The sequence below is a fragment of the Antechinus flavipes genome, chromosome 3 (genome assembly GCF_016432865.1).
Source record: "Antechinus flavipes isolate AdamAnt ecotype Samford, QLD, Australia chromosome 3, AdamAnt_v2, whole genome shotgun sequence".
Taxonomy (NCBI): Eukaryota; Metazoa; Chordata; class Mammalia; order Dasyuromorphia; family Dasyuridae; genus Antechinus; species Antechinus flavipes.
The window spans coordinates 623799959-623821409 of record NC_067400.1 but is presented as its reverse complement, the minus strand read 5'-3'; the positions used below and the strand labels follow the sequence as shown (position 1 = coordinate 623821409).

At 61.3% G+C, this 21451-nt stretch overlaps 4 protein-coding genes across 5 annotated transcripts; 3 read left to right on the top strand and 1 right to left on the bottom strand.

Annotated features, from left to right (window-relative positions):
* Positions 1–2267: 2267 nt before the first annotated feature.
* LOC127557619 (translation initiation factor IF-2-like) lies at positions 2268–4062 on the top strand. The gene is made up of 4 exons (XM_051990930.1): positions 2268–2301; positions 2480–2891; positions 3053–3334; positions 3546–4062. Exons 1-4 carry the CDS (start codon positions 2268–2270, stop codon positions 4060–4062), a joined length of 1245 nt encoding a protein of 414 aa, XP_051846890.1.
* Positions 4063–10976: 6914 nt separating this feature from the next.
* On the top strand, positions 10977–12513 carry NDUFA3 (NADH:ubiquinone oxidoreductase subunit A3). Its single transcript, XM_051989709.1, has 4 exons — positions 10977–11070; positions 11300–11374; positions 12199–12276; positions 12377–12513. The coding sequence occupies exons 1-4, from the start codon at positions 11061–11063 to the stop codon at positions 12466–12468; spliced, it is 255 nt and encodes an 84-aa protein (XP_051845669.1). The 5' UTR covers positions 10977–11060; the 3' UTR covers positions 12469–12513.
* Positions 12514–12545: 32 nt separating this feature from the next.
* On the bottom strand, positions 12546–15024 carry TFPT (TCF3 fusion partner). 2 transcript variants are annotated; one of them, XM_051989704.1, is made up of 6 exons: positions 14928–15024; positions 14053–14311; positions 13836–13906; positions 13069–13138; positions 12773–12985; positions 12546–12695 (listed from the first exon to the last, which is right to left on the bottom strand). In XM_051989704.1, the coding sequence occupies exons 2-6, from the start codon at positions 14305–14307 to the stop codon at positions 12564–12566; spliced, it is 741 nt and encodes a 246-aa protein (XP_051845664.1). In that variant the 5' UTR covers positions 14308–14311; positions 14928–15024; the 3' UTR covers positions 12546–12563. The 2 variants fall into 2 exon arrangements, with proteins under 2 accessions (XP_051845664.1, XP_051845663.1); XM_051989703.1 differs by lacking the exon at positions 14928–15024 and adding an exon at positions 14561–14707.
* Positions 15025–15089: 65 nt separating this feature from the next.
* On the top strand, positions 15090–21362 carry PRPF31 (pre-mRNA processing factor 31). The gene is made up of 14 exons (XM_051989694.1): positions 15090–15196; positions 17339–17523; positions 17605–17665; positions 17957–18040; positions 18143–18240; positions 18627–18733; positions 19020–19189; positions 19271–19428; positions 19904–19993; positions 20242–20369; positions 20453–20525; positions 20610–20738; positions 20849–20947; positions 21131–21362. Exons 2-14 carry the CDS (start codon positions 17347–17349, stop codon positions 21254–21256), a joined length of 1500 nt encoding a protein of 499 aa, XP_051845654.1. The 5' UTR covers positions 15090–15196; positions 17339–17346; the 3' UTR covers positions 21257–21362.
* Positions 21363–21451: the final 89 nt, after the last annotated feature.

Below are 21451 nucleotides of genomic sequence, written 5' to 3'. Positions count from 1 at the left end.
TCTCTCTCTCCCCCTGCCTTTTTATTTGTTCCTGGGATGGCTCTCTGAGGGAGGGGGAGGTGAGGGCTCTTCGAGGAAATAAAAGGTGTAAATATACGGGGTGGGGGAGTGGGGGGGAACGGGGCCAGATCCTTCCTGATGGCCGATTCCCCCAACCCCCCAGCGTGGTTATGGCCCCTGTCAGCCCTCAGCCCCAAACCACTGCCCCAAGCACTGGAGATGTTCAAAAAGAAAAAAAGGCAGCTCCTCTGAACAAACACTCCCTACCTTCAAGGAGCCCCGGCCTGTTGTGGGTTATATATGGAGCCCACAGCCTGCTGAGGTTACCCACGGAGCCTGCGGCCTGTTGGGGGTTACAAAGGAGCCTGTGGCCTGCTGGGGGTTACACATGGAACCCACGGCCTGTTGGGGGTTACAAAGGAGCCTGTGGCCTGCTGGGGGTTACCACATGGACACCTGGCCTATTGGGGGTTACCCATGAAGCCTGAAGCCTGCTGGGGGTTACACACAGAGCCCATGGCCTGCTGGGGGTTACCACATGGAGCCCGCAGCCTGTTGGGGGTTACACATGGAGCCCGTGGCCTGCTGGGGGTTACACATGGAGCCTGCAGCCTGTTGGGGGTTACAAAGGAGCCTGTGGCCTGCTGGGGGTTACACATGGAGCCCGTGGCCTGCTGGGGGTTACACATGGAACCCACGGCCTGTTGGGGGTTACACACAGAGCCTGTGGCCTGCTGGGGGTTACAAAGGAGCCTGTGGCTTGCTGGGGGTTACAAAGGAGCCTGTGGCCTGCTGGGGATTACACATGGAGCCCGTGGCCTGCTGGGGGTTACACATGGAGCCCACGGCCTGCTGGGGGGTTATGAAAAAGGAACATATTCAGGACTGGAGAAAATGCCATTGCAGCTTGGGCAGGGACTAGCATTAAAGATCAGAAGAGGCTTCCTGTCCCTGGGGGGTTTAACGGGACTAGAGGAAGACCAGGAGAGGGAGGTGGGTGGGTGCCCAACATGGAGCCCGGTGTCAGAAACCGTCTGAAGCTGGGAGGCTTTGTCGGAGGCCAGCCTCACTGGTGGTCCTGGGGGGGGGCTGCCTCGCGCGTTTGCTCCAAACGGGAAGCAGAGGATTTTGCGCTTGTTCCCGGAGGTGCCCGAAGGGTCAGAGCCGGCCTTGGGAAGGGCCCTGGGACATCTGAGCGGAGAGGATGGCCCGGGGGGACGGACGCCCTCCAGCAGGATCCGGTGAGGAGGGCGGCCTCCGAGGGGCCAGAGGAAAGGAGTGGGCGTGTCTGGGGGGACAGCGGGAAGAGGAGGGGGCGCGGAGCAGAAGCAGCCGGGTACCCGGGGGCCAAGCCCAGCACCAGGGGTCTAGAGCTTCTTGTTCACTGGGAAACCTGAGCGCGCTTTCCGGGAAGGGTCCCGGGGGCTGGCCGGGGAACATGGCCGTGATCCCTCTGGCCCTTTCCAGAAGCCAGCCCTGGCTCCAAGGAGATGAGAAGGTGTGACGGGGGGGTGGGGAAAGGGGGGGAGAAGTGGGGGGCGGGGGGCGGGATGGCTCTGAGCACCCGCTGGGGAGGAGCCTTTGCCTTTCTCCGGTTCGGAGACCCGGCCTCCGGGGGCGCCGCCGCTGTCACCGTCTCCGTGCGAGCGGGCGCGCCCCGCTTTCCTCTGGTCTCTCAGGGAGGCAGAGCCGGCAGCGGGGCCCCTCGCACACGCGGCCCCACGGCGCTTGCCCAGAGCCCCCCCTGCGTCCGGGACGGGGATCAGTCCCCAACTCCGCCAACAGCGCAGGGCGGGACTTGCCCCGCAGCGCCCCCGGGTGGCTGGTCGTGGTAGCGCGGGGCCGGTCATGTGGGGGAAGTCAAGGCCAATGGCAGGGCCCTGGTGCCCCCTCCCCCACGGGCCCGGGTGCTCCCCCCCCCCACGGGCCGGGTGCTCCCCCCCCCACGGGCCCGGGTGCTCCCCCCCCCCACGGGCCCGGGTGCTCCCCCTCCCCCACGGGCCCGGGTGCTCCCCCCCCCCACGGCCCGGGTGCTCCCCCCCCCACGGGCCCGGGTGCTCCCCCTCCCCCACGGGCCCGGTGCTCCCCCCCCCCACGGGCCCTGGTGCCCCCTCCCCCACGGGCCCGGTGCTCCCCCCCCCCACGGGCCCTGGTGCCCCCTCCCCCACGGGCCCGGGTGCTCCCCCTCCCCCACGGGCCCGGGTGCTCCCCCCCCCCCACGGGCCCGGGTGCTCCCCATCCCCCCGGGCTTCAGCTTGGCCAAGAGCATGGGGCCGGGGCTCTGCGTCCTGCTCTGCCTTGGTGAGACCCGGGCCCCTCACCGGGCGGTCACTGCAGTACTGGCCCGGGCCCTGGGAGGGGAGCTGGGGTGGGGGGCGCGGGGCGCTCGGGCGGGGGCACGAGGGGAACTAGCCGACTCTTGGGGGCCTCTCCTGCAGGGCTGTGTCTGGGCCAGAACCAGAGGTCCCCGGAGGGTGAGTCCTCAGCCCCAGCAGCAGCTCCCTCGGCCCTGGCGTGGTTCTCCTCCACCTCCCAGGGGGGCTGTGTGGGGATGGGGGTGGGCCTCTCCCGGAGCCCCCAGCTCTGACTCCCTTCCACTCCAGGGTCCCACAGGCCGGTCCTCTCTGTGGAGCCCTCCCCGCTGGTCCGGAGGGGCTCCTACATGGCCCTGCAGTGCTCGGCTCCAGTCTAGGCCAGCCGCTTCCGGCTGCAGAAGGAAGGCGTCCTCACCAGTCTGGGCGAAAAGGCGCCAAACAGCTTCTTCTTCTGGAACCAGGTCTCCTTTTTCATCGGCCACATCTCAGAGGCCTCCGGGGGCCTCTACACCTGCCGCTACCTGTACAAGGCCTCCTGGTCCAGACCCAGTCTGCCCGTGGAGCTGGTGGTGACGGGTGAGCCCCGAGCCCCTCCCCAAGGTGGGCTCCCTGATGGCCCCCCAGCCCCTTCCCCCGAGCCCCTCCCCAAGGCCGGCTCCCCCAGCCCCTTCCCCGGAGCCCCATCTGAGAGCAGCCAGCCCCCTGGCGGCCCAGCTCCCGGCTTTGTCTCTCCGCAGGGCTGTACCCCCCGCCTGCCTTCTGGGCCGAGCTGGGCCGGGCGGTGGCCGGGGGGAGGAGCGTGGCCTTGCTCTGCCAGTCCCACCTGGGTCTCCCCCACTTTGCCGTGGCCCGGGAGCGCAGGCCCCTCCTGAGGATGAACAGCAGTCGCTCTGTGATCAGCTTCCGGATCCAGGCAATGACCCAGGACCATGTGGGTCCCTACTACTGCTACGGGCACTCCCCCTTCTCCCCATACCTCTGGTCTCACCCCAGCAAGGCGCTGATGCTGGAGATGACAGGTGAGAGCCCCTCCGCCCCAGGGAGGGGGAGAACGGGACCCCGGCCTCAGAGCTCCCAGACGCTGGGGTCCGCACTCAGCAGTGGCCCGAGCCCGGCCCGGCCTTTCCTGGCCTTGACGCGGGCTCGGAGAGGGGTTGAGCCCCTCAGGGCGTCACTTCTGTGTGTGGGGAGCACCCCCAGCTCTGAATCCTTTGTCCCCCCACTCCGAAGTGAGAGCCGCGCGCCACGTTGTCTCTCCTGCCTTCTTCTTCAACCTGGCCCAGCTGAGCCTGGCGGGGCTGAGTCTGCTCTTCTTCGGAAGGTGGGGGACCAAGACCCTGGTCAGGTGGTGGAGCAGGAGGAAGCAGCCCCGGCCTGGGGAGGCCCCGGCGTGAGCCCCCGGGGTCCCAGCCCTGCTTCTGGCTTGTGGAATAAAAGGTCAAGACCGGCCGGAGTGGGCTGTGTTTGTGGTGGGGTAGGGGGGAGGGGGCGGGGGAGCCGGGTGCTGCCTTCCTCCAAGTCCCGCAGGCCACACCTCGGGCTCCGTCCATCTGTCCACATTTCTCTGCATCCTCGGCTTCCCTTCGCGTTCTCCGCCCCCCAGGGTCCTCTCGGCTGTCCATCCCGGGCTCCTCTCGGCCCTCCCTCTGCCCGCCTGGCAGCAGGGGCCCAGTGCCCAGAGGGCGGTCGGGACTCACCTCAGACGTTCCCCTCGTGGCCCTGGGCAAGGCTCAACCTCTTGGTGTAAATGAATGAACGGGAGAGTGGACCCCACATGCTCACTACCTTAGAACATCATGTTAGGCTCTAGGTCAGGGGCTTGCAAACTTTTCCATCTCAGGACCCTTTACACTCTCAGAAAAATCACAAGCTTTCTGGCTAACGGGGGTTTTATCTCTTACCATATTAGAAATACGGAAATAATAGTGAATAGTAAAATAGTAAATAATAAGTAATAGTTTCTATTAGAAATAGAAACTGATATATTTTTAATAATTAACATTTAATATATAATATACACAGTGGATTTAATAATTATATTGATTTGCATAAAATAATAATCAATCTATTACATGTTGAGTAAAAAAAACCACTATAACTTCCAAATTAAAAAAAAAACCCAGGCCGAAGAGCGCTCATTGTGCTATAGGTCGGTACAAATCTCTCTAATGCCTGGCTCCCAGAAGGGCAGTTGGGTTCTCATATCTGCTTCTGCTTCTGCCAGTCTCACACAGACGTGGAGCTGGAAAAGGGAAGCGTGTTCTCGTAGGTAAATAATGTCTTAGTATCATGAGGAAAATGGTCTTGCCGTTGCAGACCTTCCGAAAGGGTCTTAAGGACTCCCAGGGAGCTCTGAGGGCTCATTCTCCAGACACAAATGGGAGCAGCAGGGGAGAAAGACCCTGCCTTCGAGACCCTCAGCTTCTAAGGGGGGAAGATAGCGCAGGAAAGCGCTGCCGGTTGTCCTTCGTTCTGGAAGAGGACCACAATGGCGTCGCCACGGTAGAGTCGAGTTATGGCGTGTCCGTCTGGCTGATGGGGCCGGCGCGAGCTCGGGGTGCCCCGCCACAGGTCGGACACCCCAAGTCCACGCGAACGTTTGGACTAACTTACGTTTAATTCTGCTCTGCTCGGAGAGCACAGAGCCTTCTCTGAGGAGACAAGGAACTGGAAATTAGACAGTGTGTGTGCGCCTAAGCATTTATTGAGCACCTACTAAGTGCCAGGCACTGGGTTCAGCACCAGGGATACAAGGAAAGGTTAAAGACTGTCCCTGTCCTCGAGGAGCTCCCACTCTAATGAAGGAGACAGCCTGCAAACAACTTTGTGTCAGTAGGATAAACCAGAGAGAATCCACAGGGTGGTTGTGGGAGGTATGAGTTTAGCTGGGACTTGAAGGAAGATGAGGAAGGTCATGGGTGGCTGGGCCGGGCGCCTGAAGAAAACCACAAACCGATGCAAAACGATGCTCTCGCACCCCAAGAAATGGCCCAGAAGGAGGTTTTAGAGGGACCTGGGCAGACGTCCCGAACAGCCCAGGAGGAGCATTTGTGCAATGACAGCAACACCACAAAGATGAGCAACTTCGAACAACCTGGGAATTGAGTCACGACGGCGGGGACCGCCTTTGCTTCTTTTTGGATCCCTGGCGCTTAGTGCCTGGAACACAGTAGGAATCGAATACATCTTTATTTGTTGTACTGAACAATGGCCAAAGATGGCCACCAGTGTAAGAGAGGGCTTGGACTCATGGTGTGGACAAAGCCAAATGGGATTTGGGCTGCTGGGTGAATTCAGATTTGATCTCAGACACTAGTGGCGGGGTCCTAGGCAAGGCACTAATTCTCTTTAGCTCAGTTTCCTCATCTGTAAAATAAGCTAAAGAAGAAAATGGCAAACTGCTGCAGCATCTTTGCCAAAAAACAAAACAAAAAAACCAAAAAAACAAATGGGATCAAGAAGAGGACACAGGATGACAACACTAGAAAACAATGGATCTGAATCAAATGAGTTTCCAGGCCATGGAAATATGTTTACCCTCACTTCTTGGGTATGTTTTAAAAATCTTTAATAATAGCTTTTTTCTTTTCTTTCTTCTTTTTCTTTTTTTTTTTTGCTGAGCCAATTGGGGTTAAGTGACTTGCCCAGGGTCACGCAGCTAGGAAGTGTCAAGTGTCTAAGGTCAGATTTAAACTCAGGTCCTCCAGACTTCGGGGCTGGTGCTCTATGCATCGTGCTACCTAGCTTTTCCCTAGCTTTTTATTTTCAAAATACATGTGAAGATAGCTTTCAACATTAAATCTTGTGTTTCAAAACTTTCTCCCTCCGTTCCCCCCAACTGCCTCCTCTAGACAACGAATAATCCGATATAGGTTAAACTTGTGTAATTCTTCTAAACATATTTCCACATGTATCATGCTGCACAAGAAAAATCCAATCAAAAAGGAAAAAAATGACAAAGAAAAAAGCAAGCAAACAACAGCAAACAAGTGAAAATGCTGTTGGGCTCCACACTCCGTCCCCACAGTCTCTCTCTGGCTGCTGAAGGCTCGCTCATCACAAGTCTATTGGACTTGGCCCGAATCCCCTCGAACAGAGCCACGTCCATCAGTTGATCGTCACATAATCTTGTTGCTGTGTACCGTGTCCTTTTACCAGCATCAGTTCCTGCCAGTCTCTCCAGGCCTCTCTGAAATTATCCCGCTGGTCGTTTCTTACAGAACAATAATATTCCATAACAGTCACCTATTGGGCACATTTCTTAACTTGTGCCATAGGGCACGGCTGTGTTGAGGTTTCCACATTGGACAATTTCTGTCATCTTGGGACAACTTTGCTTTTTAATGTATTTTTCTGAATTCATTCCCTCAGTGGGGACAAGACTTTTCCTTAGAGCCGGAAAAACAAAACAAAACAAACCCTAACTCATATTTTTGGGGTGTTGGTGGTCATGGTGAGTAGGAATGTGGGGATTTTTCAGGTTTTCCTGGACTTCTGACAATAGTTTTGGATAAAACAAGAAACTTTTGTCAATCAAGATGACCTTTTATGAAATTGCCCACAAGTGTAGTTTCTTCACAGCAGTGACTAGCAGTTGTCCCCTTCTCCCCGACCTTTGTATTGTTCTGGCAACTTCTGGAAGTTTGCCTGTGGACGGACCTATAACATCCTCTCCAGCAGGTCCCTTTTGTTTCCTGAGGATTAGTTAGGCTACTTTGCAGGAAACTAGTTGGCCAGTTCTTTTTTTTTTTTTTTTTAATGTATTTTTTTTATTTTATTTTTTTTATTTTTTAAAACTTTTTATTGACAGAACCCATGCCAGGGTAATTATTTACAGCATTATCCCTTGCATTCACTTCTGTTCTGATTTTTTCCCTCTCTCCCTCCCCCCCCTCCCCCAGATGGCAAGCAGTCCTTTACATGTTAGATAGGTTGCAGTATATCTTAGATACAGTATATGTTTGCAGAACCTAACAGTTCTCTTGTTGCACAGGGAGAATGGGATTCAGAAGGTAGAAATAACCCGGGAAGAAAAACAAAAATGCAAGCAGTTTACATTCATTTCCCAGTGTTCTTTCTTTGGGTGTAGCTGCTTCTGTCCATCCTTGATCCATTGAAACTGAATTAGCTCTCTTTATCGAAGAGATCCACTTCCATCAGAATACGTCCTCATACAATATCGTTGTCGAAATGTAAAGTGATCTCCTGGTTTTGCTCATCTCACTCAGCATCAGTTCATGTAAGTCTTGCCAGTCCTCTCTGTATTCATCCTGCTGGTCGTTCCTTACAGAACAATAATATTCCATAACGTTCATATACCACAATTTACCCAGCCATTCTCCAATGGATGGGCATCCTTTCATTTTCCTGCTTCTATAGTTGGCCAGTTCTTGTAAAAAAAATTTTTTTTTAATCAACTGCTTTCATTTGTGTTTTAGGACAATTGATCCTGTTTGAATAATCTTTGAAATGCTCAACTTTTCCATACCAACGGCCATTTGCAATATTTCTAACCATCATCGATTGATGTATACTCTTTAACAGCTGCAACTTTTGCACATTTCCTAGGAGTAATATTTATTCTAAAAACCATGGAATTAAAAAATACAACTAAATGTGTTGATTGTTCAGTCCTACTGACTCTTTGTGGCCCCTTTGGGGACAAGATTGGCAAAGATCCTGGAACGGTTTTGCCATTTTCTTTCTTAGATCATTTCACAGATGAGGAAACTGAGGCACACGGGGTTAAGTGATTTGTCCAGGATCAAGCAGCTACTAAGGCTGGATTTGAGCTGAGGTCTCCCTGAGTCCAGATTTGGTGCCTTATCTGCTGTGCCACCTAGCAATGTCCCTGGTACAAAGTCCAGCAGTCAATTGGAAAAGAATTAAAGATGGGGAGCCGGCTCCCTTGGTTACATCTGGTCAAGGGCAGAGTACTGGCTCGTTGCCCACAGCCACAAACTTTTCTCAGAAAATGGAGCCGTGTAGTGAGGAAGAAAGCCACATACAGAGGCCTGTGAGAGCGGAAACCAGCATTTTCACACTTTCTGGGGATATTTGCTTGCATTTTGTTTTCCTTCTCAGGTTTTTTTTTCTTTTCTTTCTAGATCTGATTTTTTTTGGTGCAGCAAGATAACTGCGTAAGTATGTATCCATGTATACATATATTTCAACATATTTAAGACGGATTGGACCTCCTGCCCTCTGGGGAGGGGGTGGGGGAAAGGAGGGAAAAGTTTGGCTCAGAAGGTTGTGCAGAGGTCAATGGGGAGAAATTACCCCTGCGTGTGTTTTGTAAATAAAAATGTGTGTTAATGAAGAGAAACTGGGACCACGCCCAGATGACCGCCTGTGTAGCCCACAGTGCGCCCTGCGCCGTTCTCACCCCCTGGCTGGCCGGCGCATCCTCCCCTGCCGGGCTCCCGGTGGCTCATTTTGAGTCCTGAGCCACGGGCTCTTCCATGAACAACTTTTCAGCCCTCCCCTCCCACTCAGCAGGACCCTTCGTCGGCTGTGGTCCCGACCCGGAACTCAGCGAAATTCCCCGGGAGTGGGGTCCGCCCCTGCCCCCCACTGTGCGTCTCGGTGCCCGGCGCCATTAACGCGGCATAGACCAGTGAGGCCCGGGCGGTGATAACCCCAATAAACAAGTCACCGCTTACTCAATAAGAGGCAAATTCGGGAAGGACCAAAACGTCCCAGGCCACAGGCTCTTCTGCCAACGAACACGTCTGCGAGGGGCGCGGGCACAGGGGCGCGGGCACAGCGGGGTGGGCACAGGGGGGCGGGCACAGCGGGGCGGGCACAGGGGCGCGGGCACAGGGGGCGGGCACAGGGGGCGGACACAGGGGGGCAGGCACAGGGGGCAGACACAGGGGGGCAGGCACAGGGGGCGGACACAGCAGGGCGCGGCACAAGGGGGCGGGCACAGGGGGCGGGCACAGGGGGCGGACACAGGGGGGCAGGCACAGGGGGGCAGGCACAGGGGGCGGACACAGCGGGGCGCGGGCACAGCGGGGCGGGCACAGGGGCGCGGGCACAGCGGGGCGGGCACAGCGGGGCGGGCACAGGGGGGCACACGCTCCCCACGTGCTCGGCTCTGCGGCCACTGGCTCCTTCCGGAAGGAGACGCCCGCCTTCTAGGCCGGCTCTCCCCAGCTGCGGCTGGACGTGCCCATTTCCCGGGTTCTCCAGGGGATGAGGCAGGGATGATAAGCGCCTACTCCAGGCTCTGTGCTGGAGGCGGGGGGCGGGGGGCAGTAGATACACAGACAGGCGGAGGCCTCGGTCCCGGTTCTCCGGGGGAGAAGCTGCTCGGACGCCCCGCGGGCAGAGCTCGCCCCCCCTGCACTCCCGCTGCCTCCGGAGCTCGGGCCAGCTCTGCCGGGTCCTTTCTTCAGGCCAGGCCATAGCCAGGAGGCCCTGAAAGTCCCCTCCCCGCCCCAGGGGGCGCTAGAGGGCGGCTGGGGGGGGGGGGCGTCCGCAATCAGGAGCCGGATCTAGCTGGTCGCCCAGGACGCTCCCGCCCGGGTTTTGTGCCTCCCTGGTGCGGGCACTGCCCGCTGTCTCTTCCACCTGCCCGGGGCGCGCAGCCGCAGAGGCGCCCCTCTAGCTCGTTTCTCCTGTCTTCCCTCATTTGCAAAATAGGCGGGGGGGGGGAGGAGTGGTGGGGGTGGGGGTGAAGTCCGCTTTTATTCTTTCCGACTCGCCAACATTGGAGTCCCGCGAGCCGGGCTCCACCCGGGTTAGGCCTGTGCGACCTTGGGGACGCTGCAAAGAAACTGAGCCTCAACTGGCGAGACTGACATGAACTGATGCCGAGTGAAATGAGCAGCACCAGGAGATCATTATATACGTCAGCAACGATACTGTTTGAGGATGTATTCTGATGGAAGTGGATCTCTTCGATAAAGAGAACCTTAATGGATCAAAGATGGACAGAAGCAGCTACACCCAAAGAAAGAACACTGGGAGATGAATATAAACTGCTTGCATTTTTGTTCTTCTTCCCAGGTTGCTTATACCTTCTGAATCCAATTCTCCCTGTGCAACAAGAGAACTGCTCGGTTCTGCACAAATATGTTGTATCTGGGATATACTGTGACATGTTTACCATGTAAAGGACTGCTTGCCATCTGGGGGAGGGGGTGGAAGGAGGGAGAGGGAAAATCGAAAAAGTGAATGCAAGGGATAATGCTGTAAAAAATGACCCCGGCATGGGTTCTGTCAATAAAAAGTTATTAAAAAAAAAAAAAAAAAGAAACTGAGCCTCAGTTTCCGACTCAGTAAAATGGGAATGACGACGCGAGCCGCTTTTCCAACGTGACGGGCTGGAGAGATGTGGGGAGGGGCGGCCTGTCATGCCTCCGAGACCTCCCCGCATCCATTTCCCGGCTTCGGAGCGGCGCCCTCGGCCACCCTGCCCTCACCCTGCGCTGCGGAGCCGCTGAGGAGAGATCCGGCCGGCGTCAAATGGACGGGAGTCACTGCAGGAGAGGAACTGAGCGCCAGGGAACTTCGAGCGCATGCGCACAAGGGTCTCCTCCACTAACGGGCGACCCAGGAACGCGGACTTCAAGTGCGCATGCTCTTGTTGGACCTGCTCCGGAGGGAAGTGGGCCGAGAACTAATCTGGTGCGCACATGCGCATTGCAGAAGGGGAGGCGGAGGGACAAACACGCATGCGCCTTGGCTCCTACAGACACAAATCCCAGCCGCCCCTGCAGTGAAGGGAAACTAGCTAACATGGCGGGCAGTGAGTCCGGGCGTCTGGGGCCGGGAAGGGTTTGGGCTGGGGACGGGGGCGTCTGCGGGCGGCGCGCACAGCTCCGAGCAGATGGGGCCCGAGGTCGCGCGCGGGGAGAGGGTCTGTGGCCACCCCAGTGAGGTGGTTCGGGTCAAGATCGCGAATGGAGGGGTCGGGGGTCGGGACGTGTGGCTGGGTCTGAGTTTAAAGTGAAAAGATCTTGTCTTTACCCCGCTAGAACTGGGACGGTTCCTGAAGGATGCCTGGGCCAAGGAGCCCGTGTTGGTCGCGTCCTTCGCCATCGGCACCACGGGTGAGCCCTGGGTCCCGGGTTTGGGGAGGGGCAGGGTCAAGGTCGCAGAACAGGGCGTGAGTGAGTGTGTCACTGACCTCAGCCCCCCTTCTAGAGCCTCCCTGTGTACCCCGAGATCTGGATGCCTCCTGGCCCCCTCCACCCTCTGCTAGAAGAGAAAGGGGGTGTCACTGAGCTCAGCCCCCTCGCCCCCAGCTAGAAGAGAAAGGGGGTGTCACTGACCTCAGCCCCCTCGCCCCCAGCTAGAAGGGTGGGAAGGGTGCCACTGACCTCAGCCCCCTCGCCCCCAGCTAGAAGGGTGGGAAGGGTGCCACTGACCTCAGCCCTCTCGCCCCCAGCTAGAAGGGTGGGAAGGGTGTCACTGACCTCAGCCCCCTCGCCCCCAGCTAGAAGGGTGGGAAGGGTGTCACTGACCTCAGCCCCCTCGCCCCCAGCTAGAAGGGTGGGAAGGGTGTCACTGACCTCAGCCCCCTCGCCCCCAGCTAGAAGGGTGGGAAGGGTGTCACTGAGCTCAGCCCCCCTCGCCCCCAGCTAGAAGAGAAAGGGGGTGCCACTGACCTCAGCCCCCCTCGCCCCCAGCTAGAAGGGGGGGAAGGGTGTCACTGAGCTCAACCCCCCCTTGCCCCCAGCTAGAAGGGTGGGAAGGGTGCCACTGAGCTCAGCCCCCTTGTAGCCCCTCCCTGGACACCCGGTGCTCTGGATGCACTTCCCACCTCTCCCCCAGCTAGAAGGGAGCTCTTGGAGGTGGGGGCAGGGCCGCTTCCCCTTTGCTTTGCCGTTCCCTGGAGGCCCCCAGACTCTAACTCTGCCCTTCTCCCCGGCAGCTCTGATCCTCCCTGTTTTAAGCCCCTATACCAAGTACTCAGGCATGATCAACCAGGCGACCCCTTACAACTACCCTGGTGAGTAGTACCTGCCTGGAAAATGGGCCTTGGCGTGGGGGGCGGGGGGTGGAAAGAGGGACCAGGCCAGTGAGCTTTCTTCCTTCTTTCCCACCCCTAGTTCCTGTTCGAGATAATGGCAAGATGCATGACATCCCCAGCCATCCTCAGGAACCCGAGGGCCCTTCGCTCCAGTGGCTCAAGAATCTGTGAAGCCTCCCTCTGCCCCCCATCCCCCTAATAAATATCCTCGTCTTATCTTCGAGTCTCAGCCGGGCCGTGTGCGGCAGTGGAGGGGAGACAAAGCTTTATTGGGGGGTGATGTCAAAGGGAGGGCTGGCCAAAGTGGGGTAGGACAGCAGCTTGTCCGGGCCTCGGGCTACCCATCCTGGGGTGAGCGCCTCTTCTGGCTCGAAGCCAAAGTCATCCTCCACTTTGATCTGAGGGATGAGGAACAAGGTGAGGCCGCGAGTCCTGGGCTCGCCCCCCTCCCCATCCCGTGTCTCTAGGTGCTTACCTGGCCCGGGTCCAGCTCTGGGGTTAGCAGTACCCCACCTCGGCGCCCATCCCGGGGCGCCCTCCGCCTTTTCTTTCCGCTGGGGCCTTCCCCCGGTGGGGGACTGCCAGGCTCGGGGGGCCGCCGAGGGGGAGGGGACAGGCTTTCCTTTTCTGGTGGCTCGTTCTCTGCATTTCCTGGGGTGGGGGCGTCGGGGCCTTGGCTGCCCTCGTCCTGCAGTGGGATCAAGGCAAGGAGCCGGTGTCCTCCCCTTCTAGGACCAGAGGCCCCCCACCCCCCGGGCCCCAAGGCCTCACCTCCAGGACGATAGTGAACTGGCTCTTCCGGTAATCGTCTCCATAGGAGTCCAGGACTCGCATCAGAAACCTGAGGCCGGGACAGGAGAAGCTGGTTCTCCCTCTGCTTTTTCAGGGGTCTTAAAACCAGCTCCTGTCACTGTTGTGTCACTCGACCCCTGCGCTGTGGGTGGGACTCGTGGCTCTGCCCTCCTTACCCCCACCTTCCCTCTACAACCTCGGTCTGCTCCGGCTGTCGGAGGACCCGTTCTCTGAAGATGGAAGCCCTAGAGTCCTCCCTGAATCCCCTCCCATCGGTCCCCTGGTCCCGCCTTCAGCCCCAGCTCCCCGTTGGTCCTAGGAGAGCAGCCGTGGTGCCCCTAGTCCCCGCCACGTGAAGCTCCATCTGCTCGTTAACAGTCTCCTGTTAGACCGTGTCCGGTGCTTACTGCGTGCACTGGGGGGTGCAGAACCTGGAGGGCAGGGGGGCTGGCACCGGGGCTTTCCCAAGGAAGGGAAGGGCCGTTAGAGGGAGGAGGGGGAGAGTCCCCGGGAGCCGAGGGTCTCCAGGCCTGGGACTGGAACCGGGGGGAAGCAGCTGGGGGCCCATCTGGGGCCGATGGCCCCGGGGAGCCCTTTAAGGTTTCCCAGCGGGGATCTGCCTGGCAGAGCTGCTCGGGAACCACTGACCTCGGTCCCTCGGTGGGCCCAGCCTCCTGGCAGGGAGCCGCGGCTCTGAAAGCAGAGGCTTTACCCTACCTGTGCCCCAAGGCCCGGCGCCCCTTTACCTCCGCTCCTGCCTGAGCCTCCTTGTGATTCTCTGCACCTGGTGAAGCCTGTTCAGGACCCGCTCGTTCACCTGAGGGGACAGAAAGGGTCAGAGGGTCCCGCCCCCTCCTGGGCCACCCACCCCGTCACGTGACAACATTTCCGTCCCAGAAACGGGCTCCAACAGGGCTTTCTCCGACAACGGGAAGCAGTGGGGGAGCGCCCAGGGGCTCTGACCTGCTCGATTTCCCGGCAGCGCCGGCCCAGCGCCTGGTACTTGCGGCGGCTCAGCTCGCGCTGGCGGCGCCGCCTGCCCCGGGCGGCCTCCTCCTCTTCCTCCCGCTCCCGGAGCCCGGGCCCCCCCAGGGCTCCGCCCACGAACTCCACCTCGGTCTCCAGCTCCGACTCCAGGATGTGGCCGCCGAAGAGCGGGGGCAGCGCCAGCTCGGAGCCCGGCGGCGCCGAGAACTCCTCGAAGCCCACGCCCGCCATGGCGCTGCGGGGAGCAGAGGGTCAGGGCTGCGGTTTTGGGGACCCCATCGCCTCCTCCCCGGTTTCTTCCCCTCGACCCGCTTTTTCTCTGCGGACCCCCATGCCGTTCTCCTTTTCCCGGGGAGCCTCGGCGTTCCCCCCTCGGAGCCCCCGGAGCTCCTTCCTGGCCTTGTCTCCCTCGGGCCCCCCCCCTTTCCTCTCGGAACCCTTTTCTGCCTCCCTCCTCTAGGGGCCCAGGGCTTTCTCTGCCAACCTTCCCTCACTCTCCTCTCGGGACCCTGGCGTCTCTTCCATGATCTTTCACTCCCCTCCTCTGCGGACCCTAACGTCCCCTCCTCTGGGGACCCGGCGCAACCTCTTCAAATCCGGCACCTACAGCCCCAAATCTTGGCTGGAGCGCTCTGGGAACTACAAGTCCCAGGAGGCTCTGGGGCAGCCGGCCCTTGCACAGCCCAGGCCTGGGCCCCGGCTTCTCCTGGGAGTTGCAGTTCTCCCCGGCCCTGTTGGCCCCAAGGTCCAAGACGCTGAATCCTTCGCCTCCCAGCGGGGATCCAACGAGCCAGAGGCCCGGCGGTCCGGGTCGTCATCCCTCTCAGAGACATCCAGGGCTTCCAACTTACTCGGCCTGCAGAGGGGCCGGAGCGCCCCGCAGCTATCCCTCGGCTGGACTCGACCCCCACGTCTTGGTGCAGCCGCCGCCGCCGATTTTTATTGGTTCTTCCGGGGAACCAATTAGCGCTTGCTGTTGTCGTCATAGCTGTGCGCCTCCTCTTTTCCTTCTCCGCTTGAGGGTCTGGAGCATGCGCGAGGAGGAGCCGGGTAGCCAGGACGTCACTTTCCCGCGACGTCTTTTCCAGAGATCTCGCACCGGCTTGTGAGGAGGTAGTAGGTGAGTGGCGGTTGGGGGTCGGGGGGCGGCCTACGTCCCCTCCCCCCGGCACCTTACACTCCGTGGGGGCTCGACGTGTTCACATTTAAGCAAACCGGAGATAATTCGCAGGGCGCGCCCAGCGCGGGAGCAAGTCCCAACCGTTTTGCATGGGACAGGGCCCCGGGCCCCGGGCAAGTGCGCGGGGGCGGGAGGCGGAGGGCCGAGGTGTGCCCAGCGGGGCGGCCTCGGGGCCAGGGTCGGGGGCTCCGGGCCTGCAGCCTTGTCGCGGGGTGGGGAGGGTGACTTTCCTCGGCCCGCGGGGGAAAGGGGCTTCCAGGCGGACTAGGCTCCCCGTCCTCCTCTGACGCTTCGCGGGGACCTGGGGGGGGCGGGGCCCTGGGGAAAATGAGGAGGGGCCCCTGGGGGGGGGGACCCTGCGGGAAGTTTGCGGGAAGGGTGGGCGGGCAGGATCACGCCGCTCAGGGGAAGGGCCCTCGTCTGACAGGCACGGAGACAGAGGCGGCTCGTTCCGGGGCAGCTTCTCCCAGGGGCCACGCCACGGGCAGTGGATTCTGGGGGGCCTGGAGGGGGGGTCGTCGCTCGGCTTGGGGTGTGTCGAGTTTGTGCCTTGAGACCCCGGGGAAGCTGCCCCTCGGGCGATGGTGACCAGTGGGAGGTCCCTGAGACCCGGGGGGAGCTGCCCCACGGGCGATGGTGACCAGTGGGAGGGCCCTGAGACCCCCAGGGAGCTGCCCCATGGGTGATGGTGACCAGTGGGAGGTCCCTGAGACCCCGGGGGAGCTGCCCCTCGGGCGATGGTGACCAGTGGGAGGTCCCTGAGACCCGGGGGGAGCTGCCCCTCGGGCGATGGTGACCAGTGGGAGGTCCCTGGGACCCTGGCGGAGCTGCCCCACCGGCGATGGTGACCAGTGGGAGGTCCCTGAGACCCCCGGGGAGCTGCCCCTCGGGCGATGGTGACCAGTGGGAGGGCCCTGAGACCCCCAGGGAGCTGCCCCACCGGCGATGGTGACCAGTGGGAGGTCCCTGAGACTCCGGGGGGAGCTGCCCCTCGGGTGATGGTGACCAGTGGGAGGTCCCTGGGACCCCCGGGGAACTGCCCCGAGATGGTGGTTTGGGGTTGCATCTCAGCAGAGAGCCTGGGTCGCAGGTCATAGGGATGGGGGCTGAAGAGATCTCTGTAGAGAGGAGAGAAAGGGTCCCAAGAGCTGTGGGGAGAGCGCAGCTGGGAAGCCCCCTCCATCGAGGTTCCTGGCTCTGAGGGGGCCAGGGACAGTGTCCTGGAGGAACAGGGAGAGGTGAAAGGGCGTCCTTTCTCCAGGAGGACAGCGAGTGGCAGAGGAGGGGCAAGGCCGGGGAGGAGCATGTCCAGGGGATGAGGCCCGAGGGGAAGGCTGAGATGGAAGGGAGGATTAGGAGTGTGGGCAGTGGAGGTCTGGGCGGTGTGCCTGGATGCCTTTCTTCTGGCCGGCTGGCCAGAGGCCTGGCCACCCCAGCTCACTCGGGAGCACCTAGGTCTTGGGCTCCATCCTGACCCCAGCCCAAATTTGGAGCCTGTATGTGAGTGCTCCTGGCTTCCGAGAGGTTGGTCCTTCAGATGGTGACACGGGGGTGGGCAGCCCCTCTTGGGTGCCCTCCCCTGGCTTGGCCTCCATCCCCCATCCCCCATCCCCATTCTGTCCTGCCCAGGCCTTTGTCTGCCCCTCAGGCTCCCTCTCCTGGTTTCTCTCTCCCTAGCGGTCCTTAGCTTTCTTTGTCTGTTTTTCACAACTTTGCCCCAGAATTTGTCTAATCTCTGCTGCCTGAGGCCGGGCCTCCCTGTCTCTGCTGCCTGAGGCCGCCTCCCTGACTCCCTGTCTCTCGGGGCTGCTTCCTTCCTGCTCGGCCTCTGTGCTGCGGGGGAGGACTGGCCCCGAGTTCTAGCTCTGCCTCCTCCCCGTGTGCCCCTGTGGCCGAGAGGCTGCCCTCCGGCTCCCCCTCCCTCCTCCGGGCCTGCCCGATGCTCCTCTCTGTCAGCGTCCCCGCCCCCTGCCTGCCCTGGGACACAAGCATGGGCTTTGACCTCGGCTGCGCAGGAGTCCTACAAAGCTGGGGGTGTTGGAGGTGTCCGCGGGGCTCTTAGGGCTCCCTCTCTGCTTCGAGGCCCCAGAATGTCGCTGGCGGACGAGCTCCTGGCTGACCTGGAGGAGGCGGCCGAGGAGGAGGAGGGCGGGAGCTTTGGGGAGGAGGAGGAGGAGCCGCCCATCGAAGATGTGCAGGAGGAGATGCAGCTGGACCTGTCGGGGGACTCGGTGAAGAGCATCGCCAAGCTGTGGGACAGCAAGATGGTGAGGGGGGAACCGGGGGCCCGAGGGGGGCCTGGGGAGGGGCCGGGCCCGCGGCTCTGACCGGGACCTTCTTCTCCTCAGTTTGCCGAGATCATGGTGAAGATTGAAGAGTACGTCAGCAAGCAGGCCAAGGCTTCCGAAGGTACCGGGGCCGCGGCGCCGTGGCGGGGCCCCGGGGTGGGACGGCCAGAACCCGCAGACCCACAAAGAAAGCCTTCGGGACAACCTGCGGTCCCGCTGACCACGTGCTGAAAACGGGGGCAGGGCTCCGGCCTGCTCGTTTCCCGGCTCGGAGACGCTTTCTGGGGCGGGCGTGTGGCTGGGCCTCTTCATCAGCTCCTCCGAGCTGCCCGCTCTGTTTCCTGGGGATTCTCCTCTGCCCTGGGTGGGTGGGGGGGAGTGCGGTGCCGGCTGACCTGGGCTCTCCGGACAGTGACCGGGCCGGTGGAGGCCGCCCCCGAGTACCGGGTGATCGTGGATGCCAACAACCTGACTGTGGAGATTGAGAATGAGCTGAGTGAGTGAGTGAGGGAAGAAGGGAGGAAGGGCGGAGAGGAGCAGCCGGAGGGGGAGGGGACTCCCGGGGGAGACCACCCATGGCCATCTCCCCTCTTTGAAGATATCATTCACAAATTTATCCGGGACAAATACTCAAAGCGCTTCCCAGAACTTGAGTCTCTCGTTCCAAATGCCTTGGATTATATCCGGACGGTCAAGGTGAGCAGGCCAGGGAGGGAGGGGGGGTACGTGGGAGGGCAGGAGGGAGGGGGGATGTGGGAGGGCAGGAGGGAGGGGGGGACGTAGGAGGACAGGAGGGAGAGGGGATGTAGGAGGGAGGGGGGGTCGTGAGAGGGCAGGAGGGAGGGAGGGACGTGAGAGGGCAGGAGGGAGGGAGGGACGTGGCGCTGCGGGAGATGGAAGCGGGGAGACAGGTCTGTCCTAAGGGGTGCCCAGTCTGAGGGAGGCAGGAGCCGAGGCTGGAGCGGGCTTTTCCAAGCTCTTTGTCCGAGAGACCTTAAGGTCCAGCAGGGCTTGGACCGTGGACTGGCTCAGGCAGAGCGACCCGCCCCCTGACCCTTGGAGTCCTCCCCTTTACCTCGCAGGAACTCGGCAACAGCCTGGACAAGTGTAAGAACAATGAGACCTTGCAGCAGATCCTGACCAACGCCACCATCATGGTGGTCAGCGTGACGGCCTCGACTACGCAGGGGTACGTGGGGGGGCCGGCCCAGGCCGTCTCCCGCTCTCGGCCTCGGTTTCCCTAAGCATAGTTGGGGGGCGATTGCTCCGCTGCTTGCTTCCCTCCTGGAGAGCCTGGGAGGTCGGGACGTGGGGTGGACGCCCACGTTCCCGAGACAGAGTTTAGGGGCAGCCTGCGGCCTCTGGCCCCCTGGCCGGCGAGAGCCCCACGCTCATCCGGTCCGGCTGGAGCTGGGAGGGGGGCTTTGACCGCCAGAGCCCTGGGAGGGCCGGCCCCTGACGCCCCGGCCCCGCAGGCAGCAGCTGTCGGAGGAGGAGCTGGAGCGCCTGGAGGAGGCCTGTGACATGGCCCTGGAGCTGAACGCCTCCAAGCACCGCATCTACGAGTACGTGGAGTCTCGGATGTCCTTCATCGCGCCCAACCTCTCCCTCATCATCGGGGCCTCGGCCGCCGCCAAGATCATGGGTGAGGCTGGGGCCCCCGGGGAGGGGAGAAAGGGGTCGCTGAGGGGAGGGGCCGCCTCTGACGACCTTCCTGCCCCTCCAGGCGTGGCTGGCGGCCTGACCAACCTCTCCAAGATGCCGGCCTGCAACATCATGCTGCTGGGGGCCCAGCGCAAGACCCTCTCGGGCTTCTCGTCCACCTCGGTGCTCCCGCACACCGGCTACATCTACCACAGCGACATCGTGCAGTCGCTGCCCCCGGTGAGAGCCCCTGCTCGGCCCCAGTGCCCCGCGAGTGAGCGTGTGCACGTGTCTGCACGCGGGTGGGCGGAGCCGTCTGGGCTCGTGCCGTGAGGCCGTCCCCACATCTCCTGGGGAGCCGAGGGCCGCTGGTCCTTGTCCTTGCTCCCCCCCATGTCCCGATGCCCACGCCCAGGCAGGCTGAGGCACCCCGAAGCTGGTGGTCCGTCCACTGGCGGACTCTCGGCCCCTGTGGCCCCTGGACGCTCGCTCTGCCCAAGCCTGGGGCCCAGCCCCCGGGCAGAAGGAGCCCATCTTCCGCGATGCCAAAGGCACGCACTCGTGTGAGATGTGGGGGCCGAGTCCGAGGTCCGGCGTCCCTCCCGGGGCTCGGGCTTGTCCGCCTGAGCCTCTGTCCTGGGCAGAGGATGGGCCGGGAGGGGTGGGGGCAAGGTCCCTGGCCCCGTGACAGTGTCTCCCTCCCCCCCCCCGCCAGGACCTGCGGCGGAAGGCGGCTCGCTTGGTGGCTGCCAAGTGCACCCTGGCTGCGCGAGTGGACAGTTTCCACGAGAGCCCCGAGGGAAAGGTAGGGAGGCCATGGAGGAGCTGCTGCCGCTCTTCCTTTCCTTGGGGCATCCGGGGGTGGGCCCTGTACCTGCCGGGAACTCCTGGAGGGTTGGGGTTCGCTGGTGACATTTTACACCTTGGGAAATGAAGGCTCGGACTGGCGAGTGTGCCCATGGGTGCCCCCATGGGTGCCCCAATAACCCTGCCTCTGGGAGCGCCCTTTCCCCTCCCCGGCTCTGCGGCACTTCCTCAAGCTCCTCCCCCCAGGTGGGCTATGACCTCAAGGATGAGATCGAGCGAAAATTCGACAAGTGGCAGGAGCCGCCCCCCGTGAAGCAGGTGAAGCCGCTGCCCGCTCCACTGGACGGACAGAGGAAGAAGCGCGGTGGCCGCAGGTGAGGACCCCGGGCCCTGCCCTGGGAGGGTCCTGCCTCTGGGGCTCCCCCTCTTCATCCTACTTCCCTCTGCCCCTTCCCAGGTACCGGAAGATGAAGGAGCGTCTGGGGCTCACGGAGATCCGCAAACAGGCCAACCGTATGAGCTTTGGGGAGGTGAGGCCTTCTGGGGCCCCCGGGGAACCTGCCCTCCCCCTCCTGCGACGGCTGGGCTCTCATGGCGCCTTCCTGTCCCCCTAGATTGAGGAGGATGCTTACCAGGAGGACTTGGGCTTCAGCCTGGGCCACTTGGGCAAGTCGGGCAGCGGGCGCGTGCGCCAGACCCAAGTCAACGAAGCCACCAAGGCCCGGATCTCCAAGACCCTCCAGGTGCTGGGGCGGGGGATGGGCGGGGCTGGGACTGTGGCCCCCCTGGGGACCCCGAAACAGACCCTGCCCAGGGGGAGCCGGGGTCCATCTTATTCTCTTGCACCTTGCAGCGGACCTTGCAGAAGCAGAGTGTGGTCTACGGGGGCAAGTCTACCATTCGAGACCGGTCCTCAGGGACTGCGTCCAGCGTGGCCTTCACGCCCTTGCAGGTACTGCCTCAGGCCCCTGGGGTGACCAAGCTGCGGGGTCAGCAGGGGAATGGAGGCCTGGGGGAGGGGCGTGTGTGTGATACTTGGGGGGGAGGGGTTGGCCTAGAGGTGGCCCGAGGAGAACAACCTAAGGGTGGGGGCTGCCCCCCAGCCCCTTCAGCGCCCCTCCCACCCCCTCCCCAGGGTCTGGAGATCGTGAACCCGCAGGCCGCCGAGAAGAAGGTGGCTGAGGCCAACCAGAAGTACTTTTCCAGCATGGCCGAGTTCCTCAAGGTCAAGGGGGAGAAGAGTGGGGTGCTGTCCACGTGATGGAGCCTCCCCAAGGTCCACTACCCTTTCCCCTTTTAGTTTTCTCTTGCAGTTTTTAAAGAAAAAGTGGAAAACCAAATAAAAATGTTTATTGAAGGGGCTGTAAGTCATGGCATCCTGGCCCGTAAGCCTCAGTTTCCCTCTGGGTAGCAGAGGACCCGTCTCGGCCGTTGGTCCAATCAGATCTCTCTGCTT